The sequence below is a fragment of the Colobus angolensis genome, unplaced genomic scaffold (genome assembly GCF_000951035.1).
Source record: "Colobus angolensis palliatus isolate OR3802 unplaced genomic scaffold, Cang.pa_1.0 Scaffold21, whole genome shotgun sequence".
Classification (NCBI taxonomy): Eukaryota; Metazoa; Chordata; class Mammalia; order Primates; family Cercopithecidae; genus Colobus; species Colobus angolensis.
In genome coordinates, this window is record NW_012115266.1 from 3,274,729 (window position 1) to 3,286,500 (window position 11,772).

General features: G+C 42.9%; 1 protein-coding gene across 1 annotated transcript in view; it reads right to left on the reverse strand.

Moving 5' to 3' along the window:
• Nucleotides 1-11,772, reverse strand: part of LOC105512327 (chromosome unknown open reading frame, human C11orf80) — an 82,737-nt gene that overhangs the window by 27,330 nt on the left and 43,635 nt on the right. The window contains exons 7-11 of the mRNA XM_011942761.1: nt 10,146-10,335; nt 9,224-9,380; nt 7,034-7,180; nt 1,243-1,364; nt 336-446 (exon numbers count right to left, since the gene is read on the reverse strand). Of these exons, the coding sequence (XP_011798151.1) occupies nt 336-446; nt 1,243-1,364; nt 7,034-7,180; nt 9,224-9,380; nt 10,146-10,335 (727 nt within the window). The remainder of the gene's footprint in view (nt 1-335; nt 447-1,242; nt 1,365-7,033; nt 7,181-9,223; nt 9,381-10,145; nt 10,336-11,772) is intronic.

The window sequence follows — 11,772 nt, forward strand, 5'->3', positions numbered from 1 at the left end:
TTTTTTTTTTTTAAGACAGGTCTCACTCTGTTGCCCAGGCTGGAGTGCAGTGGCATGATCATGGCTCAGCCTCAACATCCCAGGCTCAGTTGATCCTCCTACCTCAGCCTCCTGAGAAGCTGGAACCACAGGTATGCACCACCCCACCTGGGTGATTTTTTAGTTACTTGTAGAGACAGGGTCTCTCTATGTTGCCCAGGCTGGTGTCAAACTCCTGTGCTCAAGCAATCCTCCCACCTTGGCCTCCCAAAGTGCTGCGAGTATAGGCATGAGCCACCATACCCAGCCCAAACCCTGGCACTTTTAAGCATCCCCAATCCCAATCTCCTACTAACTTGAAGGGTCTGGAGACACATCTTTCGGAAGCTGCTCCTAGTGCTTCCAGTCAGAATATTCATGATGGAGTTCACAGCCACTGAGAGTGAGGCCTGTAGTTTCTGCTGAGCCTGGGAGACATAACAAGTAAGGGGAAGACTGCGTGAATCCCAAGATGTGGTTTAGAGAATCCCAGAGGGCCCACACATTTCCATCAGAGCAGGATTTCAACAATTCTTCCTATCCATCAACAAAAGTTACTGAGATCCTCACATATTTTTACACCATAACATTTAGGGAATTAATATAAAATTTTAAAATGTTCTCGCATTTCACAGAGGTGACTTACTGACACAGACACATTTAGAGAAGACAAGCAATAGGACACTGGTCAAGAAAACAGACACGCTATTTGAAAAAAAACAAAGCTTTTAGTTCTGCTCTCTTCGTGTGGTTGTTTTTTCCCTGAAAAGTGGGCCATATGAGGTAAGAAATGTGTTACCAAAAGTACACAGGATGGATGGATTTAGAAAATCAGGTAAGAGGAGAAGGTGATAGTGTAAAGAATTAGGAAAATAGGGGAGGAATGTAAGACACAGCAAAGCAGCAGCTCCAGAAGTCTGTGTGGGAAAGGGAATTATATGGATAAGGAAGAGATGTGTTATCAGCCATTTTTCCCTATTAACTATTTCCTTCTTTACCCAAACACACCTACTAGGAGGTAAGACTAACCAAGCTGGTTACAGTGATCCATCTAAGCTAAAGTTTGAGTTGTAGGCTAGATGCAGCGTTACAAGATCACCCAGGTGACAGAAGAGAGGAAGGGGCATTAAGGGAAGAAGGGCTCCTGGGCCCTTTGCCTGCTATATACGCTTGCTATCTTTTTCTTAGAGAATAGGAGAAAAGAGGCTGTGAATTCCCTATTACCTTGGCAGCCTGGTGATGTTGCTCCAAGACCTGGTCCACAGTGAATTGGATGGAACCTTGCACTACACTGTGGCTCTCCACAAGGATGGCATTGAGATGAGTTGTGAGCAAAGTATAGACTCCTAAGGGGAGGGAGAAGGTAAAATTATCACTATATCTACCTCTCCTCACTGTGCATCTTCAAAGGCTAGTCTTAAATTACCAGATGTGTAAGATTTAAGACACTTTACTAGTACATTGATGAATTTCTTTTAAATCTAATATAACATCTGAGATGTTGTACTGAGATCAGTGCAACAACTGAGAAACTGCAGGCTCTCAGAGTCAAGCTAAACAGAGGTATACAAATTATCACAGTAGTTCAAGAATGATAACACTGGTTTCTGAGGAATCGAGTTCTTAAGGAATGTTCAGCAGGGCTCAGAACATGGTATCAGGCTTGCATTATCCAAGGATTAACCATAAGTGAGGATAACTACTTCAAGATTGCTGTTCATGTGCTCTGAGTCAGGACTGGGAATGGAAAAGATGCCTCTCGGAAGAAGAGACCCCTACATATCCACAAATAATTACCTTTTTTAAGACAAAATCTCCCAGCAACTTACAAACCTACCCAATTCCCACTTATAAATCTAAGAAAGCTCAGGAAAATTAAGGTGAAGAATGACATTATTTTTTAAAGAAATAAATAAGGGATCCTGTTTAATTCATATACATACCATGTACTATAAACAACAATCCCAGTGACTCCAAAGGAGAGGAGAAAGGGAGAAGCAAACGTCCTATAGAGTGTGCCTAACCCTACTCTACGTCTATGTGAACATCACTGCTGTGGCAGTGCTTTCAGATGTACTGTGGTAAAGAAAAGGTTAAAATTCACAAAGATGACACAGAACTGTTGGTATGAGGTCCTTTTAAATGGGGGATTATCTCTGTTAAAGTAACCATGGGCACCACTGCTCAGCCTCATTCAGAAAAGCTAACGTGAGAGCAACAGGCAAAAAAATTATGCCATCAAACAATAGGCCGCCATGTAATGATCCTGATGCAGCAGGCACAGGAAGCCAAATTTACAGGTCACCTGGAGAAAATCCTTCTTGATTATTCTTTGTTTGCAGTGTTCAGAATTATATGATGAAGCAGCCTAAAACTGGCTGGCTTTTTCCAGGACTGTATTAAAAATGCAAGCCAGAAGAACATTTCCTACCATAAGGCACCATGAGGCTTTCCTGTTAGGGAAGGTAATATATGGTAAGCTCAAAAGGATTCTGGAGCTGGAGTCAGGGAGAACATAGATTCTAGGGTCAATTCTGCCATCAACTAGTGGTGATGAAATCTTTTCTTCAATATAGAAAATGACTTTATACCACCTGCTCTCACAGGTATGTTGTGTAGATAAACTGCAATAATGTACATGAAGTGTTTTGTGGGCTTTTTTGTTGCCCAGTCTGGAGCACAGTGACACGATCTCGGCTCACTGCAGCCTCGACCACCAGGGCTCAAGTGATCCTCCCACCTCAGCCTCCCGAATAGCTGGGACCACAGGTGTGTACCACCACCATGCCTGGCTCTTTTTTTTTTTTTTTTTTTTAAAGACAGAGTTTTGCTCTTGTTGTCTGAGCTGGAGTGCAATGGCATGATCTCGGCTCACTGCAACCTCCGTCTCCTGGATTCAAGTGATTATCTTGCCTCAGCCTCCTGAGTAGCTGGGATTACAGGCACCTGCCTGCTACCACGCCCAGCTAATTTTTGTATTTTTAGTAGAGACAGGGTTTAGCCATGTTGGCTGGACTTGTCTCAAACTCCTGACCTCAGGGTGATCCACCCACCTTGGCCTCCCAAAGTGTGGGGATTACAGGTGTGAGCCACCATGCCTGGCACATTTTTATATGTAGAGACGAGGTCTCGCTATGTTGCCCAAGCTGGTCTTAAACTCCAGGGCTCAAGCAATCCTCCTGCCTTGGGCCCTCAAAGTACTGGGATTACAGGTGCCAAGCCACGGTGCCTGGCCCATGAAGTGTTCTGAAATGTACACTGTACAATTTCAAAATATTGCTATTGCTATGTTAATATATCATCTAGATTGGTATTTTCCATAGTTTGGTTTCAAGAATAGCTTCAAGAAATCAGATCCCCTTTGAAAGCAGATATTTATTTTTTTATTTTTATTTTTTTATACTTTAAGTTCTAGGGTACATGTGCACAACGTGCAGGTTTGTTACATATGTTTACTTGTGCCATGTTGGTGTGCTGCACCCATCAGACATTTAATTTAAAAGTCAAAGTTCATTCCTAAAATTTTGACCATCAAAAAATGCTTGTGACATTGTGGAAAATAATGAGTTAGTCACAAGAAAAAAAATGAGTTAATCACAGAAGTTATCATGACAAGGTAGATGGGCATAAGGCCAATTAAGTAATTTTCTTAAAGACACATGGGAACAGACTAATTTTGAACAATCTGTTTCCTAAAAGAAGAGGTTCTAGAGAAAGCTTTTAAGGATATGAGAAAGAAAAGGGGGAAGGTAAGGTAAAATTATCACTATGTCTATATCTACCTCCCTCCCCTCACTGTGCATCTTCTTCAGAGGCTAGTCTTAAATTATCAGATGTGTAAGACGTGAGAGACTTACTGTATTTACTAATACATTGATGAATTTCTTTTAAATCCAATACTGAGTACAACAACTGAGATACTGCAGGCCTTCAGAGTCAAGCTAAACAGAAGTGTACAGATTATCACAGTAGTACAAGAATGATAATACTGTGTTTCTGAGGAATCTGAGTTCTTAAGGAATGTTCACTAGGGCTCAGAACATGTTATCAGGCTTACATTATCTGAGGATTACCTTCTGGCAGACCTTAAAAAAAACCTGCCAGAAGGTAGCAGATCTTAAGTCTTAGGAGGGTTTTAGACCTGGAAAGGCCTTTGATGGGGCCTAGCCTAACAATCTCATGTTAAAGATATGAAAAGGGAGGCTCAGATTTACATGACGTGCTTCCCAAAAATTACTGAAGAAGTTGGTATCAGTGCTAAAATTAAACCCAGGTCTCTTGATTCCACCCTGATGTCTTTTCCACAATAATAAGTTGCTGCTCTTACCAGCCTCTGTCTGTGTGAGCACAGGCCACAGGGAACAGCCCTAGGAATCCTCACATTAGTTTAGATATCTTCTATTTTCTATTCCCCTGGCATTAATCATTGGAACGACCGCGCACCAAAGACCACTAGCTCCTCAAATAACAGCTACAAGCCAGAGTTCCAGGAAACAGTGCTTCTCTCCTACAGTGTGTACAGCACGTTTTGGGAAAAGGCAGGGAAAAGTTTGCCTTATCTTACTGCTGAGAGGCTCAGAAGGAAGGCAGCAGGAAGAATACCACAGCCAACAATGGTTTGTTCAATAAATAATGGACACCAGTCAATATGAGCTCTTTTGGTCTGGTGTTGTAAGCAGTCTTTTTTCTTATGACTCAGTGGGAGCAGGGCCACACCAAATAGCACTGGAGTGCCTGAAGAATAGAGTCCCACAAAAACACACTGGCCCACAGAGAAAGGAGAACACAGAGACATATCAGAAGCACCAAAAGGGAGGCTTACAAACCTTTCCCCAAATTTGTATAAGCTCCACTTCTCCCTGTAACTTTCCTCAAAGATTAGGAGGGCATTGAGAAACACTTAAATTTACATCTCAGGGTTTACTGGATTAAAATGAAGAAGCCAACTCCTGCTAATGCTCAGTGGTTTTCAAATTTTACTATATTTAAGAATCACTTGAGGCAAGTGCATTGCTCATGCCTGTAATCCCAGCACTTTGGGAGGCCGAGGTGGGAGGATCACTTGAGCCCAGGAGTTCAGACCTTGTCTCTACAAAAATAATAATAATGGCCAGGGGCGGTGGCTCACACCTGTAATCCCAGTACTTTGGGGCGCCGAGGTGGGGGGGGGGGTGGATCATGAGGTCAGGAGTTCGAGACCAGCCTGACCAACATGGTGAAACCCCATCTCTACTAAAAATACAAAAATTAGCCAGGTGTGGTGGCATGTGCCTGTAATTCCAGCTACTCAGCAGGCTGAGGCAGGAAAATCGCTAGAACCCGGGAGGTGGAGGTTGCAGTGAGTCAAGATGGCGCCATTGCACTCCAGCCTGGGCAACAGAGGGAGACTCTGTCTTAAAAATAATAATAATAGGCCGGGCGCGGTGGCTCATGCCTGTAATCCCAGCTCTTTGGGTGGCCGAGGCGGGTGGATCACAACGTCAGGAGATCGAGACCATCCTGGCTAATACGGTGAAACCCCGTCTCTACTGAAAATACCAAAAATTAGCCAGGCAAGGTGGCTGGCACCTGTGGCCCCAGCTACTCGGGAGGCTGAGGCAGGAGAATGGCGTGAACCCGGGAGACGGAGCTTGCAGTGAGCCAAGATCGTGCCAACTGCACTCCAGCCTGGACGACAGAGCGAGACTCCATCTCAAAGAAAAAAAAAAAAAGAACCCTGGTCAATAAAATTAGAACCTTTAAAAAATCATCATCATCATCATCATCATCTAGTGATTCTGATGCATATGTTTCACGGACCAGAAAATGAAACCACTGTTTTATCTCTATCATAGATAATCTGATTGATAACAAATTATCACCCATCTAACAGATAAACACCAAAGGTTCCTTGTTGCATACCTGAATAAGAACAGGTGTGCATTTTTTTAAAATCCACCTGGAAAGGCAGCATGATGATGAAAAGTTCCCAAGCCTTGCTGTACATCAGAATCACCTGAGAAGTCTTTATTTTATTTTATTTTATTTTATTTTGTTTTATTTTGTTTTGTTTTGTTTTTTGAGACACAGTCTCAATCTCTTGCCCGGGCTGAAGTGCAGTGGCACAATCTTGGCTCACTGCAACCTCTGCCTCCTGGGTTCAAGAGATTCTCCTGCCTCAGCCTCCCAAATAGCTGGGATTACAAGAAGCCGCCACCATGCCAGCTAATTTTTGTATTTTTAGTAGAGATGGGGTTTTGCCGTGTTAGCCAGGCTGGCCTTTAACTCCTGGCTGCAAGTGATCCACCCACTTTGGCCTCCAAAAGTGCTGAGATTACAGGTGTGAGCCACCGCACCCGGCCTGAGAAACTTTAAAAACATACCAAGAAGCACTTGGGGATGCCAAGGAAGGAAGATTACTTGAAGCCAGGAGTTTGAGACCAGCCTGGGCAACAAAGCAAGACCTCCATACAAAAAACAATAATATAAAAAATAATTGAAAAAGTTATCCAGGTGCAGTCGCATGCATCTATAGGCCCAGCTTCTTGGGAGGCTGAAGTGGGAGGATCACTTGAGCCTAGGAGTTTGATGTTGCAGTGAGCTATGCTCGCGCAACTGCACTCCAGCCTGGACGACAAAGCGTCTCTAAAAATAAAAAAAATTTCTTAAACATACTGAGCCCTCAGCCCCAGCTCAGTCCATCTGGAAATAAGAATCTCTGGAGAGTGAGCATTTTAGATGCTCTTCAGGTAATATTGTGCAGCTAACATTGAGAACTGCTGATCCCTAGGGAGCAATATATACGAAGTGTCTGCTGATTTCTGGCCAACCAGATCTAGAAATGTCGTCATTTAAGTAATGCATCAATATATGAATCTTTTCTATAGGATATATTTATTTTATTAAGCAGGGTTTTTCACTGAACTTCTTTATTCTACAGAAATATATCTAATTTACATGTATGCATTACACAAAGTTTCCCTCTCTCTTAGCATTTGGCACACCCAAGCTGGCAACCCCATTCTCTTATACTTACCCCAGATTTCCATTTGCTGGACTGGAAATGCACTGTGGAAATCCACAAAGAGAAAAAGCAGCAGAGTTTGTCCTTGAGGGTCCATATTCTGAGACTGATCCCCCTCACTGGATTCCGCCCGATAACTCACATCTGGAAGCACCAAATCTAGAGGACAAGATATTACATGAATTTCTAAGATAAGTAAAGCCCTCGAAATACAAAGTGACCACAGAACCTGTATTCTGAACAAAGAAGGATCTGAGAATAGGAGATCTAAATTCAAACACTCATTTACCCTCCTGAACCTGTTTCTCTATCCACATGATGGAAGCAAATCATAATGACTCACAGGAAGAACATTAAAATAGTAACTACGTATGTACAATGCAAACCAAACAACACTCCTTTACATTACTGAAAAGCACTACACAATAAATTAATTGATTCCTTGTACAACTTTCTAAGGCAGGTATGGCTGGTAAGAGGTTAGATTCACCTGAGCGTAATGACAACAGCTAACTTGTGTTACGTGCCAGGTACTGCATCAAATGCTTATGTACTATTTCAACATTTAGACTTCACAACAACACTATTGGATAGGACCTATTCTTATGCCCTTTTACAGATAAGAAAAGAGGCACAGATAGGTTAAATACCTCATTCAGCGTGAGCCTGAGGTAAATGGTGGAACTGAGTTCTAGATTTTGCTAGACTGACTAAAGAATCTGCTTTTAGCCCCAGTACTATATATTTGTATCCCCAAATGTAATCCATTGCCCAGTGGTCACTTTCTAGCACATTGATCCTTTAGAATACAATCAGGATAGTCCTATATTTCAGATCCATGTAGAGAAGTACCTTCATGTGGATCCTTGTTCTGTCCTTTAGAGTAATAAAGGAGGGAGATGAGGGGACATTTTCTACGTTATTCATTTCCAAAGTTAACTGAGAAAGTTCAGGACCATAAATTGGTAAAAAACTAAACCAGCAAAGCCCAAAAACAAAAATGAAAGAGAAAAGGAGATATGGAGATCCCTAGAAATTCACCAGTCATATCTCTATTAGAAATTGGTGGAGTATCATTCCCTCTAAGATACTGCCCCATCCCAGTAGGCTTCAATCTTCTCATACCAGTCATAGCCACAGAATACCTCTTCCCTATTGGTCATCTTCCTCAGGAGCCAGAAGACCAGACTACCTTCCAAATTTCAAAGGATTCTAGTTAGGACAGTCAATCTCAAAACTGCAACCCCTCCTAGATATCAGCCCATGGTCACATACTCCAATTTCACAGTTTTATTAGCTCAGTTATTAACCTCCAACTTTTAGCGTGATTCACCCAAAGCTGGTGTGGTTAGAGCTTATGTGAATATTACAGTCCGCTTCCTAGGCCTAATACTATTACATCTTGCACTAGTATGTGTTTTAATTGTTTCTAAGGAATTGTATGTGATTTTCTCAGTTCATTATGCGGCATTTCTCTTCCACAGTAGTTCAGAAGTATCACTGCTCCCTTACCTTTGTAAAGGCCCAGAGTTGACAGATTAGGTACATTAGAACTCTTCTGAACAAGTATCTAACAGAAGGACCAGGAATAGAGGAGGCAGCAGAGGAAGTAAGAGGAGAACCAGTATCAACATGCAATGCCAGGCCGGGTGCGGTGGCTCACACCTATAATACCAGCACTTTGGGAGGCTGAGGCAGGTGGGCCACTTCAGGTCAGGAGTTCAAGACCAGCCTGGCCAACAGGGGGAAACACTGTCTCTACCAAAAATACAAAAAACAATTAGCCAGGCATAGTGGTGGGCACCTGTAATCCCAGCTACTAGGAAGGCTGAGGCAGCAGGATCACTTGAACCCAGGAGGCGGAGGTTGCAGCCAGCCAAGATTGTACCACTGCACTCCAGCCTGGGTGATGGAGCAAGACTCTGTCTCAAAAAACAAAACAAGACAAAACAAAACAAACAAAAACAAACAACAAAAAAACATGCAATGCCAAAACAAGTTCTGAAAGAGCTTTGCCTGTTTGACACCTGTTTGCCTCACTTCAAGTGGTCTCTCACATTTGGCCAGACCCTGACCCTCAAACCCCAACCTGGGCCATATCTCTGGTCATATTTTTATATACACTTTCTATTCATATTTCCTTTCATTTCTCTAATATTCTTCAAGTTTCTTCATTCCTGTGCAGAGAGAGGGAGGATATACCTCTATCCAAATTGAGATCCAAATTGGGTACTATACACAAATGGTATTTTTTCCAATCAATTAAAGAAGAGGTATCTTTGAAGAAAGTAGTCACTGGCTGCTCCCAAGTTGACAATATCAGAGGCAGACCCAAAGGTCCATATAGAAATATGTGTAGCTGCTAAAGAAAACTGCCAAGTTTTAGTCTTATAGCTATGTATTCACTTGTATAAAAAACAAATATAACCCTGACCTGGTTTACACTCCCATAAATTACTTTTTTTTTTTTTTTGAGATAGAGTCTTGCTCTGTCGCCCAGGCTGGAGTGCAATGGCGCCATCTCCACTCACTGCAACCTCCACCTCCCGGGTTCAAGTGATTATCCTGCCTCAGCCTCCCAAGTAGCTGGCTGGCTGGGATTACAGGTGCATGCCACCATGACTGGCTAATTTTTGTATTTTTAGTAGAGACGGGGTTTCACCATGTTGGCCAGGATGATCTTGATCTCCTGACCTCATGATCCACCCGCCTTGGCCTCCCAAAGTGCTGGGATTACAGGCGTGAGCCACTGCACCCAGCCACATTCAGTGGTTTCTTACTGTACAGAGAATAAAGTTCACAATCCTTAGTATGGCACTCAAGATCAACCATATTCAACTCCAGACTACTTTTCTAGCCCCATCTCTTCCTCGTGCACCATTCATTTCAGGCTTCAGTCATATTGGATTGTATGAAAAATGCATGGCATGTGTCACATTTGACAGTTTTCAGTTCCCTGGCAAAATTTTCAAGCTTGGCTTTCACATTAGATTATATGTTTTTACACAAATCATACATATTTGTAGATGCAGAATTCACATACTAAAGGCCTTCCTAAACTGGGATATAAAAACCCATTTTAAAGATAATTGGATGGAACTTTTCATCAAAAGGATATGGAAACTGAAGAAATCCTGTTAAGCTGGTTGGAAGAAACCTTTGGGCTGGGGCACAGTGCAGCTGCTGGAGTCAGCATCAGTTCTCCCAATAAGTCCATGCCAGCCACGTCTTCAGGTATGAAAAGTATTACTGGATGTCCTAGCACAGGGTGAATTCTGCTACAGTGTGATTCAATTGTACCAAAATTTGGTCTACTGTCAGAAAACAGACAAGTCAAATTTAACGTTTTTTCCTCTTAAGAAATTATTTAAAAGAACGTTCAAAATTATTTTTATAACCTCTAGCATATGTACAACCATATAACGTGCCATATCAGTTTTGTTGGAATAAATAACTTATGTCTCACTCAGGGAATCACAGCAATGGAAATAGTAGAAAAATTGGCATTTCAGAGATGGTATCATGGCTCCTGCTTTTGCTGCCACTAATGGATGCTTCTTAGTTTCTCTTTTAAAAAGCATTTTAGACCCGGTATGGTGGCTCACGCCTGTAATCCTAGCACTTTGGGAAGCTGAGGCGGATGGATCACTTGAGGTCAGGAGTTCAAGACCAACCTGGCCAACATGGTGAAACTCCATCTCTACTAAAGATACAACAGCTGGGCGTGATGGTGCATGCCTGTAATCCCAGGTACTCAGGAGGCTGAGGCAAGAGAATCGTTTGAACCTGGGAAGCGGAGGTTGCAGTGAGCTGATAATGCGCCACTGTACTCCAGCCTAAGCGACACAGCAAGACTTTGTCTCGAAAAATAAATATTATTATTTTATTTTATTAGAGATGGGGTCTCACTATGTTTACTAGGCTGGTCTCAAACTCCTGGCCTCAAGCAATCTTTCTGCCTTGGCCTCCCATAGTGCTGGGACTACAGGTGTGAGACATCATGACCAGCCCGTTACTTATTCTCAAGTATATTTCCTCCACTAAAATTAATCTTTGGTTCTGAGCAAATTTTCAAATTCATTCAAACGTCAGCATTGTGTGAGGGGGCCCATGAATCACAAATGGCCTAAAACTGGCCCCATGATACTTAGAAGTCTGCTCTCATAAATGCTACACCTTCCGCTGAAGAGGTCTGAGGTTGCTGTTTTTTTTTTTTTTTTTTTTTTGAGACGGAGTCTCGCTCTGTCACCCAGGCTGGAGTGCTGTGGCCGGATCTCAGCTCACTGCAAGCTCCGCCTCCCGGGTTCACGCCATTCTCCTGCCTCAGCCTCCCGAGTAGCTGGGACTACAGGCGCCCCCACGTCGCCCGGCTAGTTTTTTGTAGTTTTTAGTAGAGACGGGGTTTCACCGTGTTAGCCAGGATGGTCTCGATCTCCTGACCTTGTGATCCGCCCGTCTCGGCCTCCCAAAGTGCTGGGATTACAGGCTTGAGCCACCGCGCCCGGCTGAGGTTGCTGTTTGATAGTAACAATGAGAAAAAAATCAGGCCATCTTTCTCTCCTAGAAAGAATCTAGTAAAATTTTGTTACTTTCCAATAGCTCTTTTCTAAACAGAGAGAAAATAGTCAACCTGAGAGAGCTGATTAAGAATGAATGAATTGGCCGGGCGCGGTGGCTCAAGCCTGTAATCCCAGCACTTTGGGAGGCCGAGACGGGTGGATCACGAGGTCAGGAGATTGAGACCATCCTGG